Source organism: Gavia stellata, chromosome 11, assembly GCF_030936135.1.
Source record: "Gavia stellata isolate bGavSte3 chromosome 11, bGavSte3.hap2, whole genome shotgun sequence".
In the NCBI taxonomy this organism is placed as follows: domain Eukaryota; kingdom Metazoa; phylum Chordata; class Aves; order Gaviiformes; family Gaviidae; genus Gavia; species Gavia stellata.
Window position 1 is genome coordinate 18,483,963 of NC_082604.1, and position 23,664 is coordinate 18,507,626.

Consider the following 23,664-nt stretch of genomic DNA (forward strand, 5'->3'; position numbering starts at 1 on the left):
AGTGCTTTCTCAATCTTTGCCTCTCTGTAATTGTTTTGAGGTATGAGAGTGAATGTTTGGAGCCCAAATTTGTTAGGCCTCAGAAAGGAGCAGTAGAAAAGGCTGCTGTAGATCAGAAAAGGACTGCTGAAGTCCCTCATCTCCAAAAAGTTAAGAGGACTGGGTTGGTTCTTGAGAGACTGGGTGCCACGAGAGTGCATCTCAGGTGCCCATCAGAAAATGGGATGAGATGCTGTGTGGTGATGCCTGTTCTCTCTGTGCTGACCAAGGAGCAAACACCGCTGAACAATTTCAGCGGCATGAATGGCTTTTAGCGTGCTGAAGTTGGGTGAGGTGAATCCTGAATCCTACCCTCACCGGCTGTTAGAGCACAAGTCACTCTGTCCATGCAACTCTTGGAAAGTGGGGTAACAAGTTACGATGTATCTTCTAGAATCACTCTTTTGGCTACAATCCTGGAGGCAGTACACTCCTGTTTATTATGTTTGTTTGAAAGTGGCTTCCTCTCATTTTCCTCTGATGGGAAATAGAGGGTGACTTCCCTGATTGCTGTGTCGCTACCTGTGGCTGCCACTCGTTAAGGGAGCTGCGGAGAAGATGCAATGGTGCTGCTTGTTTGAGCACAAGCCTGGGAGTGCAAGTTTTGGACAACAGTGAAACCCTCCACATAAAGACACTTGCCAGGAAATAGTATATGCCCTCAGACTCGTTTTGACACTTCTGTTAAGTCACGGTGATTAAATCACAATTTTTCACCTTGTGCTCGCTCTGTTTCGGAGGCTTTTAACAGCTGTTTCACAAAGGCGTTGTACAAAGCGGGTTTGAGTCTGTGATCGTTCAGCTCCAGCCACCCTCGGCTGTGGCCTGGGCTGGGTAACGGGTGCTGTTTTCCCTGGAGAAAGATCAAGCAGCTGCTGAAGCAATGCGGGCCGGTATTCCTGCACCACCACCGTGAGCAGGATGAGGCCGCCCATGCAGTGAGTGCGAAGGACTGCGACGAAGCTGCCATGGCCCAGAGCAGCCAGGTCTGCTTTAGGGGGGCTTGGCTTCCCTCCTTCTATAGTCCCCAGAATTTATGTTTGACACGTGAAGGACCGCAGCAGCGAACCTCCGCTGGGCCACTCCCCCGCTGCTGGCCGCCTGGGCCGAGCGCGGAGCCCCGGGGCACCCTCGACGCTACGAGACCAGCGCCGCGGTGGGCGGGGGAGCCGTTGCGAGCCGGAACGGAGGTTCCGGGCGCGGTTTCCCGGGGCGCGGCCGGTCCCTTCCTGCCGCCCCGGCCCGACACGCAGCGGCTCCGCCCGCCGCCCCGTTGGCGTTGGCGGGAGCGGGGCGGGGCAGGCGCCGGGAGCGGCTCCGGCTCCGGCAGCGGCGGCGGGGCCGGCCTGGGCTGCGGAGGTGCGTGCGGCCGGCGGCGCGCTGGTAGGGGGGTGTCGGTGGGGAGCGTGGGGGCACCGGGGAGGCTGCGGGGTCTGTCGCTGGGGCATATGGTGGGCCCTGGGGGGCTGCGGGGTCTGTCACTGGGGGGACGCGGGGGGCCCTGGGATGGCTGCGGGGTCTGTCGCTGGGGGTGCAGGGGACAGGGCACTCGCAGTGGGACCAGGAGGGTGCCCGTCACAGGGGCTGGAGGCAGGTGGGGGGGGTTCTGTTGGAGGTTCATGAGGGGCACCTCACACTGCCCCTGCGGGCTCGGTCAGGGGTCCCTCCCCGCGACCCCTCTCCCAGCGGGGTGGCCGTGGCACGGGCATGGGGCAGCCCCGCCTCGGTGCGGCAGGCTTGCTGTGGGGCAGGGGGACTCTGGGAGGTGCTGGCTGGTAGGGACATGGGGTCCTTGGCTTTGGGCAAGGGGCAGTGTCTGCTGGGGAGGGGGCGCGCTGTGCTGCTTCTCCTTTGTGGGGTTTTGGGGAGAGGCTGGGCTCGGGTACAGTGCTGAGGGGATGGCAGGGCCGGCTGCGGTGGGCGCAGGCTGAGAGGAGACAGCAGCAGATGCTTTGGGAAACTTTTGGAGTACAACCCCAGGGCTTGGAGTGTGGGGGCTTTGGGGGACACCCCCCACCTAGGGGACGCAGGTAAGGCTCGGGGAGAGAGGAGCAGAACAAGAGGAGGTGGCCCTGACTGCGGAGAAGGAAGGTGTGACCTGACTGCTCTGCAGACACACATCCTCTCTAACGCACTTTTTGTGTCCACCGAAGTCCTGGCTGCGCTGATTAGTGGTTTTGTAATTGGAGTTAAAGTCTGCAGGAATTCCGAGAGCTGCGATGCTCCTCAGTAGCCCTCGCTCGCTGTGAAGGTAGGTGCAGGATGCTGCAGGTGGCCTTTCCTCCTCTGTCCCCACCCTGTGCCGTTGCGAGCACAAGGTCCCCCAGCCTGCGGCTGGTGAAGACTGGCGTGGTCAGAAGCAGGTACTTGTCGGTTTCCACCCGCAGGACTCCTGGGCCTGAGGACAGCCACCGTATTTGCTTTTGAAATTCAGTTGACAAATACCCATGCTTTATTTCCTGAAGGAATTTGCTGTATATACAGAATTACTAAAACTTGTGACTAGCAACTTTCTTGGTCCAAGATCTGGGTTGTAATTGTCTTGAAATTACTGTAGAATGAGCCACAAACAATAATTGTTGGAGCAAGGATTTGGTATTGATGTGTAAACCTACTAAAGGAGGTTGCCTCCTGAAGTCTCAGAAGGCTCTGTTGTTAAGCCCTAAAAACAAAACACCGTGCAATTCAACACAAAAGTCGGGACAGAATGAACACCCGTCCTTGTACTTTATTGTCCCTGGGCAGGCTCTAAATCTTCTCTGATATTCTGCATAAACCCTACTCTTGCTGCTTCGCTAACGGCAGCAGAGGCTTTATTGCATGCCAGGACACTCAGTGCCTCAGGGTTATGGTGTACCCAGAAGGGCCGTGAATTCATGGAGAAGGTCTTGCCAGCAGTTTCTCTTTTTTTGTGTGTGTGTTTCATAGCAGTGCTGCTTAGGTGATCACACTGCACTGTTTTCAGTTGTGGTGGAGAGAATTATCTTGAGCCATTTGGGACTTTGTTGGTGAAAAGCAGCATCTTTTCATCGATTGCAGGACACGGGTACCAGATCTTCTGCATGATCGGGCTCTGCTTGAGCAAATGTTATCAGCCTGCTTGTAGCAGTAGGGGATGCAAGGCTTGAGGTGTTTTTTAGCCAGTATAGCAAAGGTCTGGGCCTGGATGCTCTTGGACCAGTGTGTGGCATTGGCTGAACTGGAATTCTTTTTATATGTTCATGTGGCTATTAATGTGCTGCAGGATAGCTGCTTTTGCTCAAGCAGAGTTGCTGAAGCAGCCTGTGTTTCAAGTGTAGACAGGACTCTGCGGGCCAGATCCTGCAGTAACCTTTATAAGGGCTTAGACTGTCTAGGCAGAGCAGATGCTGACTGTGGGGAGAGCAGCCGTGCTGGGGAGAGTCGCAGTCTTCTCTGGAGGTGAACAGGCTGAGTCGCAGCCATCAGCACTCAGTTTTTAAGCAGATGCTCTCAGTCTGGAGGTTGGGGCTAATCTGGGGCTTGCAAACCTGGGCTGGGAATGAAGTTGCCTTGGAGATGGGCAAGATTTTTAGGCACAGATTGAAGAGAGATCCTGATCTCTCCCAGTAATTATGTACAGGTTAACCCCCATCTTGTAAACAGTCTTTCATCAGTTTCTCACTGTGATGAGTCTTCTGTCATTAACCTCTTCTGAGTCTTTCTGTCTACAACAGATCTCTACAGGGATACACGCAAGTAAGGTTAATCATAAACTGGGGGTGGAGGTGTGGGAGAACAGGGGGAAAAGGATTCTCTTGGCCCCATGACCGAGGAATGCAGGGTCGTTTGGGTACTTTACAGCCTGGCAGGGGAATTATCTGAAGTGACAGGACTTACTCCTTTTCCCTGAGGCTCTTGCTTATGAGCTGTCCATGTGTCAAGGCAATTCTCTGCAGACAGCTGGCAGAGTGCAAAGTTTAGTAGTATTTGCCTGCAGATGAGTCAGCAGAAGAGAAATAGCTTGGTCCTGTAAAGTGGAATGATCTTGCAGCACATGACAGTCACATCTGACTGTGCCAATGCCTTCTAAGTTCAGAGGGACGATGGGGGAGCCTGGGAGCAGGCTGTGCCACCCGGCGAGCCTGGGAGCTGCGGGTGTCGGAGGGGCCTCGCTGCTCCAGTGTGCCAGCCTTGCGCTGACTCGGATCCCTGGCGGGAAATGCAGCAGCTTTGGGCTGGAGCATTTATTGAGTTGTTGCAGTAAGCTCCTGGTTTGCACAGGCTTCGAGTTTAAGTAGCAGGATTTATTTTGCCTTGGCACATAAATCTGCAAGTGAAAAGCAGCGGAAGCGCAGAAGAACTCCTGCTAGTGCATGTAGATTTGCAGATACTATTCTTCAAGAAATTCCTTGGGATATCAAAACACAAAGAATGCAGATGGGCCAGGTCCGCATGCCATCGGTGTGCTTAGGGTGCAGAAATGTTTCATCTCCTTCTCCGGTGTAGTCTGAGGCAGGCAGTTCTCCAACACCACCAAGGCTAAACAAAACATCAGTACTGTCCACGAAGATGCAGATGGTGAGGTAAGGCTTTGGCTAAGCAAGAAGATTTGCCGAGCCTATTCTGACCTTCTGCATCTGCCAGAGGTGTTAACTTTGGTGTCGTGGTTAAATTCCAGCTCGGATGATGGTGTAGTTAACTCACACTAAGGGAGAAGTTTTGCATTTCTTCCCTGCCTATATATTTTTTTTCTCTTTGGGATAATCAGTGCTTGTCCTTCTTCGCTCCCAGAAGTGGCTGCGTTTCGGTGGGAAATGACTTGAGCTTTATAGTATTACTCTCAGCAAAGTGCTGGATGATTTCTGAAGGCTGTTATTGCCACAGTTTAAAGAAAATTCCTATTTCTCCCTTCACCACTTCCCCTCCTTCATTCAATATCTGGACTTGGTGACTGAGAGGAGTGATTCCCTGACGGGGAGAGCAACTCTTCTCTAGTCTGGCAGTCAGCTGCTCCTCGCAGAGCGCGTACAACTCTCTCTCAAAGGGAGCCAGCTGGCAGGTGATGCAAGGCGCTTCTTTGATACAGGATGTGCACCAAAGAAGTAAGTTTTGGAAGCAAAGCCCGAAGTGTTTTGTAAAGTGGCGCAGAGCCTGTGATTTGCCCATGGCTTTCCCAAATGGGGCACTTCTTAACTTTGCTCCTAGCGAGCAGTTTCTCATATTCTCAGTAATGCAGGAGGGTGACACCTTAGACAAAATAGAATGATGTTAATGTTTTACAGCAGGACTCTTTCTTCTGGTTATGCCTGGTTTTTTTATCTTGTAGTTTTTCAGAATGAGTTTTGAGAGCTATCTTCTCTTCCCGCTTGCCCATCTGCTGCAAACGTAATTAATTTTAGAACAGTCAGTGTTTTACACGTTTGGGGAAGCAAAGCTGTGTGCTCATGTGTTAAGCTCAGCTACAGATGCTGGATCCCATTGTTAGTAAGTAATTGTTTGGGATGCTATTTTAGTCATTTGGGTCAAAATGAAACATTCTAAGATTAGTGGCTTTACTGCAGTAAGGTATGGTTTGTTTTTAAGAACAATGCGTTCCCAGTTTTTAATGAAGACGAGTTTGGTGCTGGGAGGACTTCCCAGAAATGCACTAGCCACAAGACAGAGGTTTTAAAGCTCTGAAGAGTGGTAAAATTATTGTTTAATTTCTGCATTAATTTGAGTAATTAGCAGAGCTATGTCACTCACGAGGTACCCAGCGTAGCTCTCTGGACACTGCAGAGGCTCCTTCAACAACATCTAGTCTGCAACATCAGAGCAGATAGAGCGTATTTGTGCTGTTCTCAAAGCTGGTTTCTCCCATGGTATGTCAGGTAGAGCTGCTGCTGTGGCGTGGCTGGTGCTGTCTGACAACTGCTGCTTATCTAATGCAAAGCAAATCCATTCGCTTAAGCTATTGTTTGCCGTCATTTGACTACGTAGACCCTGAGAAGTAGAAAAGTGAGTTAGGGTGCTGGAAAGCGGATGGTTGGGTGTGGGAGGGGTTGGAAAAAGCTGTTGGAGATTTCAGCTGAGCAGACCAACAGGTGACTTGAAGCACAATGAAATTATTTTGACCAATTAACAAGAAAATCTGTTGCTGTTTCCCCCCACTGTTTCCATGAATGCTGGGGTTACTTGAACCAGAGAGAGAGGTCTGCTGCTTTTTGTGAACTGCATGGTTTTTGCTAGGACCACTGCGGTGAAGAAAATAACTGATCCAGAGTGTGCTTGCAAGATGACACCTTGCAAAACCTAAGAATTACTTGTGTCATACCCTGTTTTTTCACAGAGGCACTCTGGAAGCTTCTGCATTTATAGCACAGATCTTGCCTGAAAGTTAAATGTTCGCTTAAGTGTTTGAAGACTTGGAGCTCAGGGTTGCAAACTCTTTTTGCCAGAGATTGCTTTTGCACACTCCCATGTGTTTGTCAGTTGTTAGGAAATAGTAAATTAATTACTGGAATGGGGGAAACTCAGCAAACTTGGCTCGCAGGCATTATGGAGTGAGCACTGGATGGTTCATGTGGTTCTGAAATGTCTTTGTGGCTACTTTTCACTGTCACTTTTGTCTTCTCCCCAGTATTTTTTTGGCTCCCCACTCACCCAAGATTCTCTTTTCCTGTTCTTAGTGCATTGTGGTAGGTCTAGCGGAGCAGTCTGGGGTACTCATATGCATGTAGCCCAAAACCAGTTCAGCTGTGTTTGGCCCTAATGCTGTTCATAAGGTTATCATCTTGTTGATGCTGGGTGGGGAGAGCGGTATGTTCGTGTGTTATTAAACTGCGTTTGACTCCTTACTTTGGAACATTCCTTGACGTGGAGTCGTTTGTGCTTGAGAGTCCTATCACTAAATCTGCTTCTCAACAGCTCTCTTTCACAAAGCCCACACTTCTTGGTTGCTCAACAGCAGAGCTTTGCCCAGCAGCCCTTACTGAGGACAGTCTCAGCTCGTCCTGAGTAGGAACGCTCAGCAGGGACCCTCTGCCAAGGAGAGGGGTGGTGGTCAGAGGGACATCTGCCCTTCCTCATACCTTGTGCTTGCCCCACCTAACATGTTCCAGCACACCCACTGCATGTGGGTGGGGAGACATTTTAAATTCCACACGGCTCTTATTATTAGGGTGTTGAGGCATGCACATAAGCATCATTCCTGGGCGGAGGGGTCATGCTGCTCTCAGGAATGGCAGGTCAGAAGTGCCATTTGCTGCAGTGGAGAGCTGCACACCTCAAGTGCCCAAGAGAGATAATGCTGCTCTTTAGTTACAAGCTTTGCAAATCTAGCACCCGTTTCTAACTCCTGCAGCAGCTGAAAAGGGAGTGTTTGCTGCCATGCCTTTCTATAAATTCCTAGCTTTGCCTCAGATCGTGAAGTGCTGGGCTTCCCAATGCTCCAGGGCCCTTTTGGGAAGATACAATGACTCCAGCTCAAAACCAAGGATAGCTTACTTCCAAATAGCTGTCGTGATTTCCATCCCAAACTGGTTGTCTGTCTGTCTGTTCATCACAGAAGCAGTTCAGCTGAACCACCACTAATTACAACCTGGTACATAAAGTGCCAGAAGTAAGTGTGCCCTAATGTGGTGTCAGCAGCTGCTTCGCCGTCGGCTGAGTCACCACTGCAGTGGGGACAGGGGATGAGAGGAGAGCACAGTGGCAGCCATCCCAAGGTGAGCTGTCCCTACTGGGGAGCTGCAGCTTGGTCTTGCACAAACAACAAAGCAAACAGCAAGCCAGCTAGTTATTGAAGTTATGACCATGGGTTGTACCCCTTCCCTCACTCCTGTCCTGCTTAAACCTGCTCCTTCCTCTATTCAGGATTGTACAGGGATGCAGCACACCCACCAGCTGTCTTGGTGGGCAAGGGGGAGGCACAGAAGGGTAGGAGAGTGTTTGCATTCATCAAAATGAGAGCTGGGCGAGGGCTGAATGTGAGCTGGGCATGCCTTAAACTTTAGGTTGTTTTTCGGATGCTAAAGTAGCATGATCGGCCTTGTAGTAGTGATTTATAACTTGCATTGCAACTCTTGCATGAGTTTCTCTCCAGCCAGCGAACTGCTGCGGGCTTCTCTCTGTAGAACAGCTCCGAGTTGCATTAAATGATTCAGTATTCCCACCAGGCACTGTTTGTCAAGCCTTGGCAGCTGATACCAAATACAACTGGCTAAGCCCCTTGTTAGGTGGCTGTGTCTTTGCGCTGACCTTCTGTACGCTGTGCCTGCTGTTGACTGATTCTGCTTTGGAAGAGCTGAGAAATATCTCTTTTTTTTTTTTTTTTTTCCCCTCTCCTTCATTTTGTTCCAGTTCTTACTGGACGTGCTTGGCAAGATGGAGCCGCCGACCTCCTCCAGGCTGAATTCCCGAAAGAGAAGAAAAGATGGATCTGGCCCCAATGGGGCCGCAGAGCTGGATGGAATCCCTCCAAAAATGTCCCGACGCTCATTTGTAAGTAAGCAGAGATAGGAGCTTTAGGTGCCTGCAAGATTAGGACATGGAGCCATAACATCGGAAAGAGAAATGTGGTGGTTTTTCTGTGGACACAGAAAACAAGGGGGGTGGGGGGAAGAAGCAAATGACAGTAGCTATCCTTCTTGCAAAGCCAGTTTAAAGTCTTCCTTTGTTCGTACTAATAACATGCTTACAACGTGGTCTTAAATTAGGTCTGAGGCAAGCATCGCTAAGCTGCTTTTGTGGTGTGTCTGGCTTGTTTGTAGTCACTTAAGCTGAACCCACACAGGCATGCATATAGATATCCATGGAGAAGTAAGCATTCATTTCTCACAGGTGGGTTTTCTTAAGTGACCCGGCGGAAGGGAGGAATACTCCAAGCAAGCACATAACAACTCATGCACCTAGCAGAAAGCAGTCCTGTTAAAGTCAGGGGAGCTGCAGGAGGATCTGAAGTTGTAAGCACCTGCAGAATTAATCTATTGAATCCGTGCTCTGAAACAGTGGGAAGGTGACTGTTCGTTTATTCTCCTGGTCTGGCAGGAGACTGCATTTATGTTGCTGATACTCCAGGAGTGTTCATAAAATAAATAAATAAAAAAAAAGGACTTCTCCTTCTAGATCAACCTTGGGACAGCTTTAACAAGCTAAAGCTAGTGGCGTCTCTTTTAAAGGGGACCTGTGCCAGTTAATGCCAGTATAAAGAGTTGACTTTAACTTGTCCTTGCTACAATATTGTGATGATGGGCTTTTTACAGCTCTTCTCTGCCCTCTTTGTGGAGCTGTCCTGCATATCATGTGTGCTCTAGTTGCTCTTTCCTTATCTCTGCCAAAAGCCAGCTACCATCCCTGCCACGTCACACTGGGGTCATAGTCCTTGGCAAAATATGGTGATGTGTTGCAGCTTTCCTCTTTGATAACAACATTTTGCTCTTCAGGAGTATTTCAGTCCTGTCCCAGGGCATTTGACAGATGGTAACGAAGTAAGAGCAGCACCAGCAATGAGAATTAGGGAAGCAAGCTTTGGGAATGGAGGCTTGAGCTGTTGCGTGACTTCTCCCACAGAGCCTTAATATCCTTGGATTGTTGTTAAAATCCACCCTGTTTCCAGAGAGGAAACTGCTGATTAGCTTTTTGCAGCTTGATGGTATTATTGTAGCGATCTGCAAGCTTGTTTCCTAGTTTTCTGGCTCAGGAAAGAGACATCCATTGCTGCCGCACACCTTCCTGCTAGAAGGAAATTGAGCTGTTTGTTCTGTTGTGGGAAGGGCAGATGTTTTGTTTTCATTCAGAGGAGACCAGAAATGATACCTGGATGTTAGCTGCTGGTTAATCATGCTGCTGTGGTCAAGCTAGCAGATTTGAGGGGTTTTCCTGCGCAGTTGGAGATATTCTGCCACAGATTGATGCCGGTTTCTCACTGTGTATGGCTTGGAAATGGGTGACGATACACATGTTCCCTGGGAGTTTGTGCTGCTGTTGGTATCGTTCTTCTGCTGCTCGTTCATATACTCAAATCGAGGACCTGTTACAATTTGTATGTCACAGCACAAGCACTCAAGCACAGCAAAGTGATGGTCTTGCCCGGGTGGGCATAGCTGGAGCTGCGACAGTGAGGTTTGATCAAGCTTGGCTTGCGTTGCTGTGAACTGCTGTTTGTCAAGTCTGTTTTTACCAGTTGCAGATCTGAGCCTCCACTTTTCTTGGGTCCAGTATAATTATCACCTTCTTAAGTCGACTTCTCTCTCTCTCTCTCTCTCTCTCTCTCTCTCTCTCTCTCTCTAAACTCAGGCTAATCAGCCTGCAGGGCTCTTTTGAGGTTTAACACTAATTGGTCTTTCAGTACATGTGTTTGAATTGTGCAGAGACACGGTGAGTCACTCAGTGACTAGGACATTGCAGTCACAGTGCTGCTGCTATGTAGTGTACTCACCTTTGCATTCTCACAGCTAACCTTCTCTGGCTGTTTAGGGACTGAGGGAACCGGCTCCATTTTCAGATGAAGTGGAAATCGATTACAGCAAGCCATACGTCAGAGTGACATATGAAGAAGCGATGAGAGGGACCCCTTGTAAGTAAAAACCAGACTGGAAGGGTTGTATACATGTTGAGTTTTGGGGAGGCGGGGTATGATTTTTGATATCTCTGAGACTGATCCAACCTTGTGTGTCAGACCAGGTTTGCAGCCAATGACTTAGTTAATGCTTTGGTGATTAGATAACTGTTCCCACGTGAAACTGGGCCTGCCAGTACAACTGAAATTGGAGCCTTTGAGTGTGAGGAGCTGTATCTTCACCAGTAAGACTATTTGAATCAAATAGATATTTGTGTTTTAGTTTTTCCTGTGCCACTGACAGCTATAGAGTAGTATCAGAGCTGAACATTATTCTGCATTACTTTGTCTGAGGCAGCTTAAAGTTAAGCACTTTAAAAGTCATCTCTTCTGAAATTTGAAATGGGCAAGTAAAACCAACATGCATCTTTGTCCCATTCTAGCCTGGATTTGAATTAAAGTCAGTGTCATTAAACACAGTACGCCAGGCCCACAACAAGAACATGTCCTTTTATTCTCTAAACCAGACTAGGAGAAACACTGTTCTTTTTGCAATTCCAAAGAGGAGGCAGAGGCAGGATTGATTTCCTGACTGAAGGATGCATGCCCTCTCTTGCCAGAGTGTGCAGACAGTGCCGTCTTACTTGGCCTCTCTGTTATGGAAACTGAGACAATAAAAATGCTGCACTTCTACCTGCCTGACTGCTGCTGAGAGATGAGCCAGCTGCTCAGACCTGGCAGTGGTTTCCCGCAGGAGGTTCTGGAAATCCAGTGCTTTTCACAGTCCGCATTAATTTCCCAGCTGAAAGTCTCCAAAGCCTGCACAAAGGTCTCCGATTTCAACAGTGATGGCTATCCTGCCTGCTAAGACTAAAATACACTGCATGCTTCCTTGTTGCTATTTATGCCTGTGCTCAGGAACTGTAGCTGCTGCAGGTGTGGAGGAAAAGGGAAGGATGTCCCAGCCAATTTCCAGAACATGATTGCACTTTAATAAAGGCCTGCCAGGACCAGCCCTCTTCTGGCATACAGAAAGCTTTTGCAGTCTCAGATTGCCAGATCTTGGCTCTCCAGAGCCTCCTGGCATCTTCAGACTGAAGTGGATTTGCTGAAAAGTGATTGTAAGAGGCTGTCCTCAAACTGACTGCTCTGCTTAGCTGGAATTCAACAACCCTACCTTTGCATCAACTCTGCCTCTTGCTGCCTCCCAGTTTCTAGGATCCTTCAGGGCCCTGCTCAGGCCCATGGGGTTTCAGCTCTCCTGCTAGGTCTTATCTCTTCCCCTTCCTCAGTGCAGCTTTGGTGTGCCTCTGCTCACACTGTTCTTCTGAGTCCGTCTGCCTGAATTGGGCCAGAGAGCAGCAGGCCATTCCCAGGTGTGTTGGATACCAAGAATGTGTGGCTTTCTATTACCAGTAGCAAGAGAGCTGGAGTCCTGTGTGGTCCCAGGAGACCAGAAGTCAGGGAGCCTTCTGCTACTACGTGGCAGTGCTACACTATCTCACTTTACATCTGTGCTGACCTCAAAGAGAAGAGCTACAATTTCCCCTGGTATAGGTGGCCTGAGGAAAACTTTGTTCTTCCTTATTTACCTATGGATTTAGCTGATAATGCCAGCGGTTCAGCAGAATTGTATCTGCTTTTCTTTCAGTAGTCCAGCTGGGTTTTTGGATACAGTAATGTATTTCACAGGCCTGAGGGGATCCAATGATGCTGGTGGAAAATCAGAACAGTCTGGTCCCTCAGCCAGGCTGGTAGCTGTGGGAGCAGGCTGCAGAGGAGGATGCTGAAGAGGTCTTGAGATGCCATCATGGCTGGCAGGGGGAAATCAGGCATTTATGAAATGTTTCGGCCAGTTCCCCTTTGGTAGCTCACTGCTGTGCGAAAAATTAATGCTGCATTTGGATTTCTGTAGGAGGGAAATGTTCAGGGTTTGCTTTCCCCTTGGTCTCCCTTCACCTTGTTTTGATGGGTGTGTGGTAGCTTTTGAGTCTGTCGTTGAACATGGTTGTATTTCAGCTCTGTGCTCAGCAGCATTTGTTTCCATGTGGGAAGGCAGAGCGCCAGCCATTTCTCTTCACAAATCTTTCCTGGCTATGGCTCTGCATTCTGCCAGTTTTCTGCAATACCCCCATGAGTTTCAGGAGGACCCCAAATGGGGGCATGAGCAGCAGCTGCTTCTCCAGGAAGGCATCTTCACAAATGTCTCTCTGTCTCTTTGGCACAGTGGATCGCCCCGTCAGAGTTTATGCAGATGGAATATTTGACTTGTTTCACTCTGGACATGCCCGGGCCTTGATGCAAGCAAAGAACCTCTTCCCAAACACATACCTCATTGTCGGAGGTAAGGAGTGACCTTGTTGACTTTGGCTGTCGAAGGAGTACAGTTTGCCTCCATCCGTGGTTGTGCATACAGATGGCATAGCACAGTTTTTGTCTTTATAGCCTTAGTGGCTCTCCCTGCATCTCAAATGTTTTTGGAGTCTTATTGCAATATATTGAGAGTTAATATGTCTGCAGAAAGATATCCTGTACCAAACAAGCGCTTGAGGAAAAGATTTCTGATCAGGCTGTTCTAATTTGACCCTTCTATTTTGTGGCAGATACTGGTGAGTTGCACATCTGAGTATCAAAATATATTAGGGGCAGTTGAGCATCTGCCTCTTGAACAAGACAGTTAACAAATGAGGAACAGTCCCTCCGTGACTGGTTGAGCTTTGTGTCACCTGTATCACCCTGCAAGTTACCCCCCTACTCCAGCTCTCTGCTGGGGATTGCTTATGGCTAATCCCAAACAGGTCCCGCTAGGAGCGTGGGGATAACGGTGGTTTCACGGGCACGGTGCCTGGCCACATGGAAATCAGTGAGGCCCCATTTCTGCAAAAAAGGGTTCCCCACTTTGTCTGTTAGGTTCAAAGGTCTTTAGATGATGCCAGGAATATCCTGCTGACTGCTTGAGGGGATCTAGCAGAGGTGTTTCAGCCAGGCCTCCTTCAAGAATATAACGGGAAAGAAGAAACACTTCTAGCTGCTGTAATACACTCTGCCTCTGTCCAGGCAGTGCCTCTGTGCCCGTAGCTTCACCTACCTTAAAAACATGTTTATCAGGAGGTGACCTCTGGTCAGGCTGCATAATCATGTTAAAGTATCAGAGCTGAGAATTTTAACTAGTTTTCTCAACTACCTGAAGCAAAATGAAACCCTGATCCTGCGATAGAACAATCATAACGTCTTTGTGTGGTTTGTTCCCTTATCACAGTTTCACTCGCTGCTGAGGGCATTTTTATAGTGGTACTTCTGCATTTTTTTGTGTGTGCTACAGTAGTGTCTGGAAGAGGAAGGGAGGGAGGAGAGCTGAAATAGTTGCTGCAACCTACAAAACGCTCTGAGCTTAGAAATCTTGCAGGCGGAAAGACATCCCCATGTACAAAAATGTTGTACATCAAACAGGAAAATAACTTCAGGTCAAACTATTAACACGTTAATGTAGCAAGGTGTGTAACCACGCTCTCTGCCTCTGGGAGACTGGTGAGGAGATGGAGAGCAATGAACTGCTCCTCTTGCACCAGGAACTGAGACAAGAGGCCAGAGCCCAAGTGAACATAAGCTCCAAGCTGGGAGCAATCTCACCCGCTCTTTATCATCTGTTTGTGTAGAACATAAATATGTCCAATACCAGTTAGACTGGTAATGCTTTGTTTACTTTTGAGCCTGATAACAGAATAAAACTCCCTACTTCTCAATGTCTTACATTGCAGATTATGAAGAGTAGTTCATTTACTTTCTCGTAGAACATAATTAAGTTGACTTGATTTGCTGTGAACTCACTCTTTGTTTTAATACAACTTTCCAAGAACTAGACTGTGGTATGGCATTTTATGAAAAAAGAGCTTAGGGAATGGTTTTTTTTCATGGGCTTCACTTTCCAGGCCTGAGACATAGAATCATAGAATCATTTCGGTTGGAAAAGACCTTTACTATCATCGAGTCCAACCGTTAACCTAACACTGCTATGTCCACCTCTAAACCATGTCCCTAAGAGCCTCATCCACACGTCTTTTAAATACCTCCAGGGGTGGTGACTCAACCACCTCCCTGTGTAGCCTGTTCCAATGCTTGATAACCCTTTTGGTGAAGAAATTTTTCCTAATATCCAATCTAAACCTCCCCTGGCAGAACTTGAGGCCATTTCCTCTTGTCCTATCACTTGTCACTTGGGAGAAGGGACCAACACCCACCTCTCTACAACCTCCTTTCAGGTAATTGTAGAGAGCAATAAGTTCTCCCCTCAGCCTCCTCTTCTCCAGGTTAAACAACCCCAGTTCTCTCAACCATTCCTCATAAGACTTGTGCTCCAGACCCCTCACCAGCTTCATCGCCCTTCTCCGGACACGCTCCAGCACCTCAATGTCCTTCTTGTAGGGAGGGGCCCAAAACTGAACACAGTATTCGAGGTGCGGCCTCACCAGTGCCGAGTACAAAGGTACATTCATAGTTTAATAAGCAGGTTTCTGCCTGATAGAGCCCCAGGTGCCATTTCATACGGGAGAGTTTTCTTCCGTATTGGCTGGTTTTCTTGGTAAGCATTGTAGGCTCTAGAGACCTTGAGGGCTTGGGGTGTAGGTCCACAGCTTGGTCAGAAATCCTCCAAACAGCCTGCCTAGAATTGCTGAGGAGTTTAGTGCCCTGCAGCACTCCCTGTTCCTGGTGCTTTGTGGCTGGAAGAGCTGGGTTTGAAAGTGCCAGCCCCAGCCCCTGTCAGTAGCTGGCATTGCCTGGTTAAGCAGCAGTGTGTGCAGGGTCCTTTTGCTGTAAAGCACTGGGGTAAGTACCTCAGGCTCACTTTTCTCTCTGCCTGTTTCTTCAGTCTGCAGTGATGAGCTAACCCATAACTTCAAGGGCTTCACGGTAATGAATGAAAATGAACGGTATGATGCTGTGCAGCACTGTCGCTACGTGGATGAAGTGGTGAGAAATGCGCCGTGGACACTCACCCCCGAGTTCCTGGCAGAGCACAGGGTAATTTGTAACATCTAATCCTTCTGAATTTTGATTAGACTGTGCTTGCTGTTTACAGCAAGAATTCATCCATGGGGGTGACCTCTGCCTGAGCAACCTGTTTCTGTTGAAAGTCCTTAAATATAGAATGAACTGGGTTACGGGAATCAAGTGGGTTTCTTGGGAAACTAGAAGCATTTGCTAAGCTGGCAGGTAGTGTTAAAATAAGGTAGCGATTGTGACATGGTGAAAAAGCCTGTGAGGGTTCTCGCTGTTCCAGGAGAAGTTGATGCTGGTTACAGATTGGTGTGAAATCCAGTAGGGAGAGGATAACATGGGTTGGAAGGGATTTCTGGAGGGCGTCTGGTCCAACTCCCTGCTTACAGCAGGAGCGCCTTAGATCTACATCAGCTTTCCTGCAGCAGGAGACCAGGCAAGCTGTCTTGAGAGTAGTCTTTTATCAGCTGGTAAGATGAAGTGAAAGGAGTCTCTAACATCTGTTGAACTGCTTTGGGAGGTGAAGGAGTCTCCAGGGGAGTTTGCTTAGTTTACCCTTGTTGCCCTTAACAAGCTATTTCTCTGTGGAGCTTAAAACAGCTGTGTCCTTAGTCCCAGCCTTTCCTCTCTGCTTTGTGCTTACAATTGATATGCAATTGCCAGTGAGAACTTGGGACTACTCTGTGTTGCTTTTTAACAGAGGAAGGTGTCTTGCTGTTCTCTGTCACACCCCTGCGTGGAGGTGTTGAGCAAAAAGTTACCATCCTTTGACAAAAAGCAGGAGACCTGCAGGTTCAAGATAAAATGTTGACTCGCATTGCTTTCTTCATTTTCAGATCGACTTTGTTGCACATGATGACATCCCCTATTCTTCTGCTGGCAGTGATGATGTTTATAAGCATATAAAAGAAGCAGGTGGGTCTGGGTCAGATTCTCCAGGGCTTCCTGTCAAAGATCTGCTGTAGTTTCTCCTGTGCTCCTGTATGGCAGGATTATGCCTGGGGAAGTGGCAGTGGCTCTGGGAACAAGGTCTACCCAGGAGGCTCTGAGGGCAGGAAGAAGCCCAGCTTTAGGCCCTACTTCATAAGGCTGGGTCTGTTCCATGTCCCAGGCCAAGGATCGCCCAGCATTAATTCCTACTTCCAATCCAGTTATTGTGATTGAATTACCACCTTTTGAAAAAATACTATGGTTTGGCTTACAGATTCTCACAAATGGAGAATCTCATGAACTTAGCAAAGTGGCTCCTCTAGCTGTTTGCTGTAAAACTTAGTGGGGGTGCAGTTTATTTAAATCTATCCAAACCCAGCCATCAGAGCTTGTTATATTTCCACCCACGAAATTGCAGGAGCCCTTGTCCTGTCCTTGTCACCACACTATTCTATATGCAGTGGATTATAGTCAATAGTCTTTAAACCAGCTAAAGTGAAGAGCTTTTCATTAGAAGACATGGTATTTTGACATGGTTTTGACATGCTTTGGCCTTACTTAAGTCTTCCTCATAGTCCCAGAAAGGAGGACCCTGGTATTGTACATTCAAGGGCAAACACATGGTGGTGTGAGGACAGTTAGGAAATGAGCTCTTGACAGGAGGTATTGTTTCCTAAAAGAGGTGGCAGCAGCGTTTTGCCATATGTCTTGCTACAGCTGTCCTGGGTCCTGTTCCCCAACTTTAGGCATGTTTGCACCAACTCAGAGGACTGAGGGGATCTCAACATCAGATATCATCACCCGGATTGTGCGGGACTATGATGTTTATGCCAGGCGGAACCTGCAGCGGGGCTACACAGCTAAAGAGCTAAACGTCAGCTTCATAAACGTGAGTTGAAGTGTGTCTCACCACAAGCTGCATGAGCAGAAAGTTACAGTGTGGAGGTGTAGAGTCTTGTCTGATGGTAGCAGGGTCCTCCAATATGCCAGTAAAAGACCAGTCTGCAGAGCTAAGCAGTTGCACCAAACCAGTGTCCTTGGAGTAGAAATTATACTACTTCTGCCCCTGAAACTGCCTCTTGGGACTTACCCAGAGGAACTGGAGTTTTGCTAGTAGTGCTCCATTGTCAGAAATGTCTTGGTGACATTTTACCTGTTGAAAGAACTGGAGACAGGGTGTGTGGTGACATGTGTGTGTTCTTTAATTGAATGAAGTGTGGGTTGTTCTTGGTAGCAGCTGCTGTGTCTCGTCTCTCTCCTCTTCCCTCAGCCATCCTCTTAAGGTAGAGTAATTTGTTAGGATAAAATCTGACCCTGTTCTCACTGTACTATTCCCTTCCTGGAGCTGCAGGAGCAGCAGCGCTTGGGTAGGAGAGAAGGACATGCTTTGATCCTGTGCTGAGCAGCTCTACCCACAAGCAGAATACATGGCAGAAGGCACTTCTGATGTTGGAAGTAAAGTAGTAAACATTTTTTTTTATCACTCAGATACTATGGCTATTTTTTTTAAATACCATGGAATACAAAAATGAATCAGGAGAGGTAGTGGCTGCTTGGCCTCTCTGCCTCTGTTTAAAAATGCCCAGCAAAAAGACATGTGCTATCATGATATACAGGAAGACCTACAGCAGGTCACTCAAATCTAATCTGTATACTGTATAAATATTTCCCTCTTCCATGCACTCCTATTAGATAGTGCTTATCTCGGGGTTTAGTATTGCTCTGTGTACTGTGCCACTGCCTGCCACAAAGCATCTCACAGCCCCACTGTGTCTGCCATTTAGTCTAGGGAAGAAGTGTCACTGAAGTGAAGGAGAAGTGTCACAAGACTAACGGAGACGCTGAGTCTTAAGCAGCAGTTCAGTGTAATAACACAGAGCAGAGGTGGTCACCACTCAGATCTGGTGAGCTGTATTCTGATGCACCGCTTACTGTACAGGAGAAGAAATACCACCTCCAGGAGCGCGTGGATAAGGTGAAAAAGAGGGTGAAGGATGTAGAGGAGAAGTCAAAGGAATTTGTCCAGAAAGTGGAGGAGAAGAGTATTGATCTCATTCAGAAGTGGGAAGAGAAGTCCCGGGAGTTCATCGGCAATTTCCTGGAGATGTTTGGCCCAGAAGGCGCGTTGGTAAGGAGCCGCTCTGGGAAAAGGGGAAAGGGGATTTTGGAGAGCTTGGCAGTCATTGTAGGGCTTCTGGAGCCCACACTCTGCAGAGCAAAGGTTTATGGTTTGTTGCAGCGCTCAATGTGCTGCCATTCTCCAGACAAGTTGTCCCAGGCTTGGGCAGCCTGTTTACAGGGAGCCCTCACTCTTGCCAGCTGGATAACACCAGTTACGGTCGTAGCATGAAAAGTCCCCATGTCCCACAAGCCGGCCTGTAAACTCCAGCTTGTGTCCTGCAGGCCACTGAGCAGCCAAGAGATTGGCAGTCACTTTGTCACTGGCTTGGGATGAGTCTGAAGCTACTTGTTTTTGCCAGGCTCTCCTGTTCTGCTGGGTAAATATCACAGGCACTTCATGTTAGAAGTGCTTGAAAATGGGTGATGATTAGACTGTATGCAGTTTCCACAGCCTAGAGCAATGCTTGGGCTTTTTCTGTTCTTACATTGCCCAAAGCATTGAGGGGACACAACTACTCAAATGCTGCACAAGCTGTAAGTAGCATCCATTTCCATCGCTGTTTGAGCCATGCTAACTCTCTTCCTGCTTGCATCGCTAGAAACACATGCTGAAGGAGGGCAAGGGCCGGATGCTGCAGGCCATCAGCCCAAAGCAGAGTCCCAGCAGTAGCCCCACGCACGACCGCTCCCCGTCTCCCTCCTTCCGCTGGCCCTTTTCAACCAAGACTCCTCCTTCCTCGCCGGCCAACCGCTCCAGGAACGAGTCTGCAGTCACCTATGACATCAGTGAGGATGAAGAAGATTAAGCTGATCACCGAATCCTAAGTCCAGACCCACTGGGGAACTCTAAATGAGCAAGAGAGCCATAGGAACAGGGATGACGGTGAGCACAGGGCCTTGGAGGCACCCGTTGCTCTTAGCAAGGGCTGCTGCCTGGAAGCACATTCAAACCTCCTCTCCCTTCTCCTCCCCAAAACCCCTTTTTATTGTTTACGTTCTAGTGGTTTCCAGGGGGAAGATGGTTTTTATATTTTAAGAAAATACTCTTTTAAAGCGCAAAGAATAGCACTCAAGCGTGGCTTTTGTTTGGTTTCTTTTCCCTTGTTAAACCTCCAGGCAAGAGGGAGAGTGGGAAGACCCCCATCTGTCTCTTCTTTCCTTCAGCTCCTCTGTCTTATCCCCCCCCACCCCCAGGCGGTATCTGTGCTGCTGCCAAACGAAAGACCCCTCGGTTCCTCAACCAGCGTGACCTCGAGAGCACGCAGCAAGCGGTGGTGTAAAGAGCCTTCTAGGAAATAGAGACTTCTCTGGTGCGCTGGAACCGATGGGAATCTATCCAGGAGACCCTGTAGTGTTTGCATGCCTCTTAGCTGATCTTCCCAGCGTGTTGCAGTGAGGACGTGCTGGGTCGGGGGCTACCAGTTTAGCACGCAGGAGTTACACCCTGGAAGAACTCGCAGCATCATAGAGTTGCACACCCCATAAGCGCGCAGCGTTCGCGGCTCCAAATTGTATGGGGGCTGCAGGGGAAAGGCCTTTCCAGCTAATCTTAACAAGACTGCTAAATCTTGAGCTAAAATTCAGCCCTCAGTTGCTGTTGGAGAGAAGAGAATGAATCTTTGCTTCAGGGCACTTGCTGTCTGTGCATTTCCTTGGGTGTGTGAGAGCCCAGGTAGGAAATGAATGTGTGTACTGCTTTGAGAAGTTCCTTGTCCCGGTCTCTGGTGTGTAATAAGTTTTACTGTCTGTCTAAATGGCCCCTCAACACTGTGCTCTGTGCGTGTTTGTCTGTGTTTCAGTTGCTGTGCTCTAAGGGCTGGAGCAGTCCTTTACACTGGTGCCATGAAGTCGCTGCTATAAGGACAAAACGTGAATTCGTACAGCCAGTTTGCTGTCCGTGTTGGTGTGTGCAGCTGGACAGATGAAGGGCACGTTTTACCCCAGTGAAGGGTCCCGGTCCTGTGTGACAGTTACCCGGCTTGCACAATAAATGCACAAATCAGTGCCCGCTTACTCCTTGAGGCAGGCCAGAAAGAGCATCAGAGAGCGCTGCAGCTTTTTAAGATTTTAAACATGTAATCTGCTCGTTTGAAACCATGGTCCAAGTCGTGCCTGCTGTTGTGTCTGTAATAAACACAGAGCTTTGTGGCCTGCGGCTGCCCGCGGGCAGTTGCCCTCCCCATGCTGCATGCCTGTGTGCAGAGCAGGTCGGTGCACTCTGTCCCCGCAGCCAGCGCTGGAGGGACTGGACTTGCTGTTGCATAGCTGTGAAGCTCTCACTTGCTTTTCTCTTCGGGTTTGCCTGTGATATCCATTGTCTCTGGGTGGAGCTGCTGGGCTGAGTTGCCTGTATCCTCCTGCGATGCTGGGAGCAGAGGACAGACAGCTCAGAGCCTGGCCAGCAGTTCTGCAGGGAGGTCTTCAGAGCGGGATGCAGGGCTCGGGGAGCAGCGGGTGGAAGGAGGCGAATCGTCAAGTGCTGCCACAGGCTTTGCCACGGTGCAGTGCTTCCAGGGGATGCAGTGGCCCTGTGGTGGGAGCAGGCTGCTGCTTGTTTCCAGCTTTTATCTTGCTGATCCTTTGTCACGCTGCCTAAAGGGCTTGACGGAGACTCTGTGCTTCTGTTGAGGCCAGAGCCGGTATGGGAAAGGGTATTTTGGGGATTCCTCATCTGCCACTTGGACCTCTCTCAGCAGGGATGTGCATGGTTCTGGGAGTGTGGCTGGCTGCTATGGATTTTAAGCTGTAAGGAGCAAATAATGGTCACTTGGTACAAGAGAGTTGTTAATCCCCTGGTTTATGAGTGGTAGAGCACTTAACTTTGTATCATCCACGTTCTCTCTTCCCTCATCTTCCCCACCTTCCCTTCCTCATCCTTCCCTCAGTATGGGTGTTGCGTTGCTTTCCCGAGCCAGATCACGAAGGCCAGGCTGCTTTAGAGCCTTACTACTGTTTTAAACACAAGTTATGTAACAGTGTTCTGTAAATTTGGATAACAATAGTGTTTTGGATGGTGGATTGTTCTGCAGAGACCTTAACGTATTTCTTGGTCTCTCTGCCAAACCTGGGGTGCTTGGTAAGAAGCCAGCCATGGTTTTACATGTAGCTTGGAATAACAGAGCTGTTTCTTGTAACCAATAATCCCTGCTTCTTCCTTGCACTTAAATTAAATTGGACACTCGAATCCCAGACTAGTCTTTTTTTTTTTCCTTTGTTTTTTTGTTTCCTCCTGGATTGCTGGACCAGCCACATGTCCAGCACTGCCCTGTCCTATCAGGAATAGGACAGAGCTTGATCTTTGGGCAAAACACATGAGCCAAGTTCTCCAGGAACATTTCGTTATCTGCAGATACAGCAAGTGCTGCTGCTTCAGGGCTGTCCTGCACACCCCTAACCCATCCCAGACTCTTCAAAAGAAGCATCCGGAAGAGACATGCTTGAATTAAGATGAAGTAAGAAGTAGAGTGGAAAAACGAAATTTTACTAGCATGCATTGAAGAACGTGTGGAGTTTGATGCTGCTAAATCCAGAAGTGTCGACTCCTGCGAGACAGCCCTACCTCAGTTCCTCTGTAGATTTGGGCTATGAGGCTGCTGGCACCAACAGCCAGCCAGCCCCTGGGAGAGGATTTTCTGGTGGCAAAGGACAGCAGCAGCAGGGCAAAGCTGAAAGGTGCCAAGGATGCTGGTAGAAGCAAGACATGAAGAGTGTGGCACTTTAACAGCATATTGCTTAAAGTTGTAGGAGAAGATCTTTAATCTCTTGAGAAAATTATGGCACACACCTGCACTGACATGATTTTGTGCATTTTATAGAGGGCTGGGACTTCATGGTGCAGTCTGGTTCTTGTAACCAGAGGCAGGTGCTGGAGCAGCGAATACACTTGGCAGTAGTGGTGACTTTGGGACTGTCCCTGTGTCTTGCCCCCTGCCCTCAGGGTGGGCTTCTCGCTGCCAAGGGCTCCCTGGTGTAAAGGTGTGGGTTTCCTACCTGCCGCAGGTAAGGAGCTGAGTCTGGTTCTCTGATGGGGGCGGGGGGGGCCACGGTGAGTCTCATATTTTGCTGCTTGCCTGGGTGTTGCTTCTTGGCAAAACCATGAGATTGATGGGTCCCAGCACTTCTGCTGGTGCCTAGAAAGCCATGTTGGTAATGGCTGTGTACTGTTGCAGGAGGCTGTCAAATTTGGCAATCTCGTAATGAATCACCAGGGCATCTTCCGGCTGAGCAGTTTCGCTTCGAACACAGCCACCTGCGAAAAGCTCTGAGTCACTTTTCCCCCCTCCTCATGGGACAGAAAACTTGCTTTTTGCCCAAAATGAATCAATTAAATAAAAGTTGGGAGCTTTGGCTTTCTGACTTTGCTTCCCCAATATGTCACACGGGCCAGAGGTATTATGGTGGGAGGGCACCAGAGAGCAGGTCAGGAGAAGCTTCGGTGGTGCCCAGCAGCAGGCTCTGGTCTTAGCGCTGACGATCTGGCATCTGCTGCCCATCTCTGGTCATGCTGCATCACCCAGTCCTGCCGTCACCTCCAGCTGTGCAGCAGCAGCTGGTTTGAGCTGGCTCTTCCTGGTCAGTGTTTGCTGTGCTGGTTTCTCTGTATGGGCCTGTGTGCACACTGTGTGTCTTACTGGCTTGTTCTGGAGTTGGGGTTTTGGCTTTTATGTTTAGCCAAATAAATGCAAAGTCATTTTAGTCAGTGTCTGCCAGATCCCTTCTGCTGTCCTAGCACAGCTGGCTCCTGTTGTGGTCTCTTCACCTGCCATTTTAGCAGTGGTTGGAGTGAGAAGATGCTTCAGTGGAGGTCAAAAGATTACCCAGTGGTTTCTGCAAATCATCGTTGTCCTGATATCTGTCCCCAGCTCTGTTGTGAGTGCAGAGCAGATACTGCTACTGGAGCAGATCCCAAGCAAGGCTGGTTAAGACAGCATTAACTAATTGCCTGTGTTATGAAGGTGCTTCAAGGCTCCTTCCTTTGCCTGGCCCCAGGCTGGCAGGTGTGGATGCTCCCACTGTGCTCTCAGGAGCAGCCACTGCTGTGGAGGACATGCCCCAAGGATGGGCCAGACCCATCCAGAGGT

At 48.9% G+C, this 23,664-nt stretch overlaps 1 protein-coding gene across 1 annotated transcript; it reads left to right on the forward strand.

Annotated features, from left to right (window-relative positions):
• The first annotated feature begins 1,360 nt into the window (after positions 1-1,360).
• On the forward strand, positions 1,361-23,234 carry PCYT1A (phosphate cytidylyltransferase 1A, choline). Its single transcript, XM_059822567.1, has 9 exons — positions 1,361-1,398; positions 8,341-8,481; positions 10,456-10,555; positions 12,765-12,881; positions 15,405-15,556; positions 16,369-16,447; positions 17,209-17,351; positions 18,402-18,590; positions 19,183-23,234. Exons 2-9 carry the CDS (start codon positions 8,365-8,367, stop codon positions 19,387-19,389), a joined length of 1,104 nt encoding a protein of 367 aa, XP_059678550.1. The 5' UTR covers positions 1,361-1,398; positions 8,341-8,364; the 3' UTR covers positions 19,390-23,234.
• The last annotated feature ends 430 nt before the right edge of the window (positions 23,235-23,664 follow it).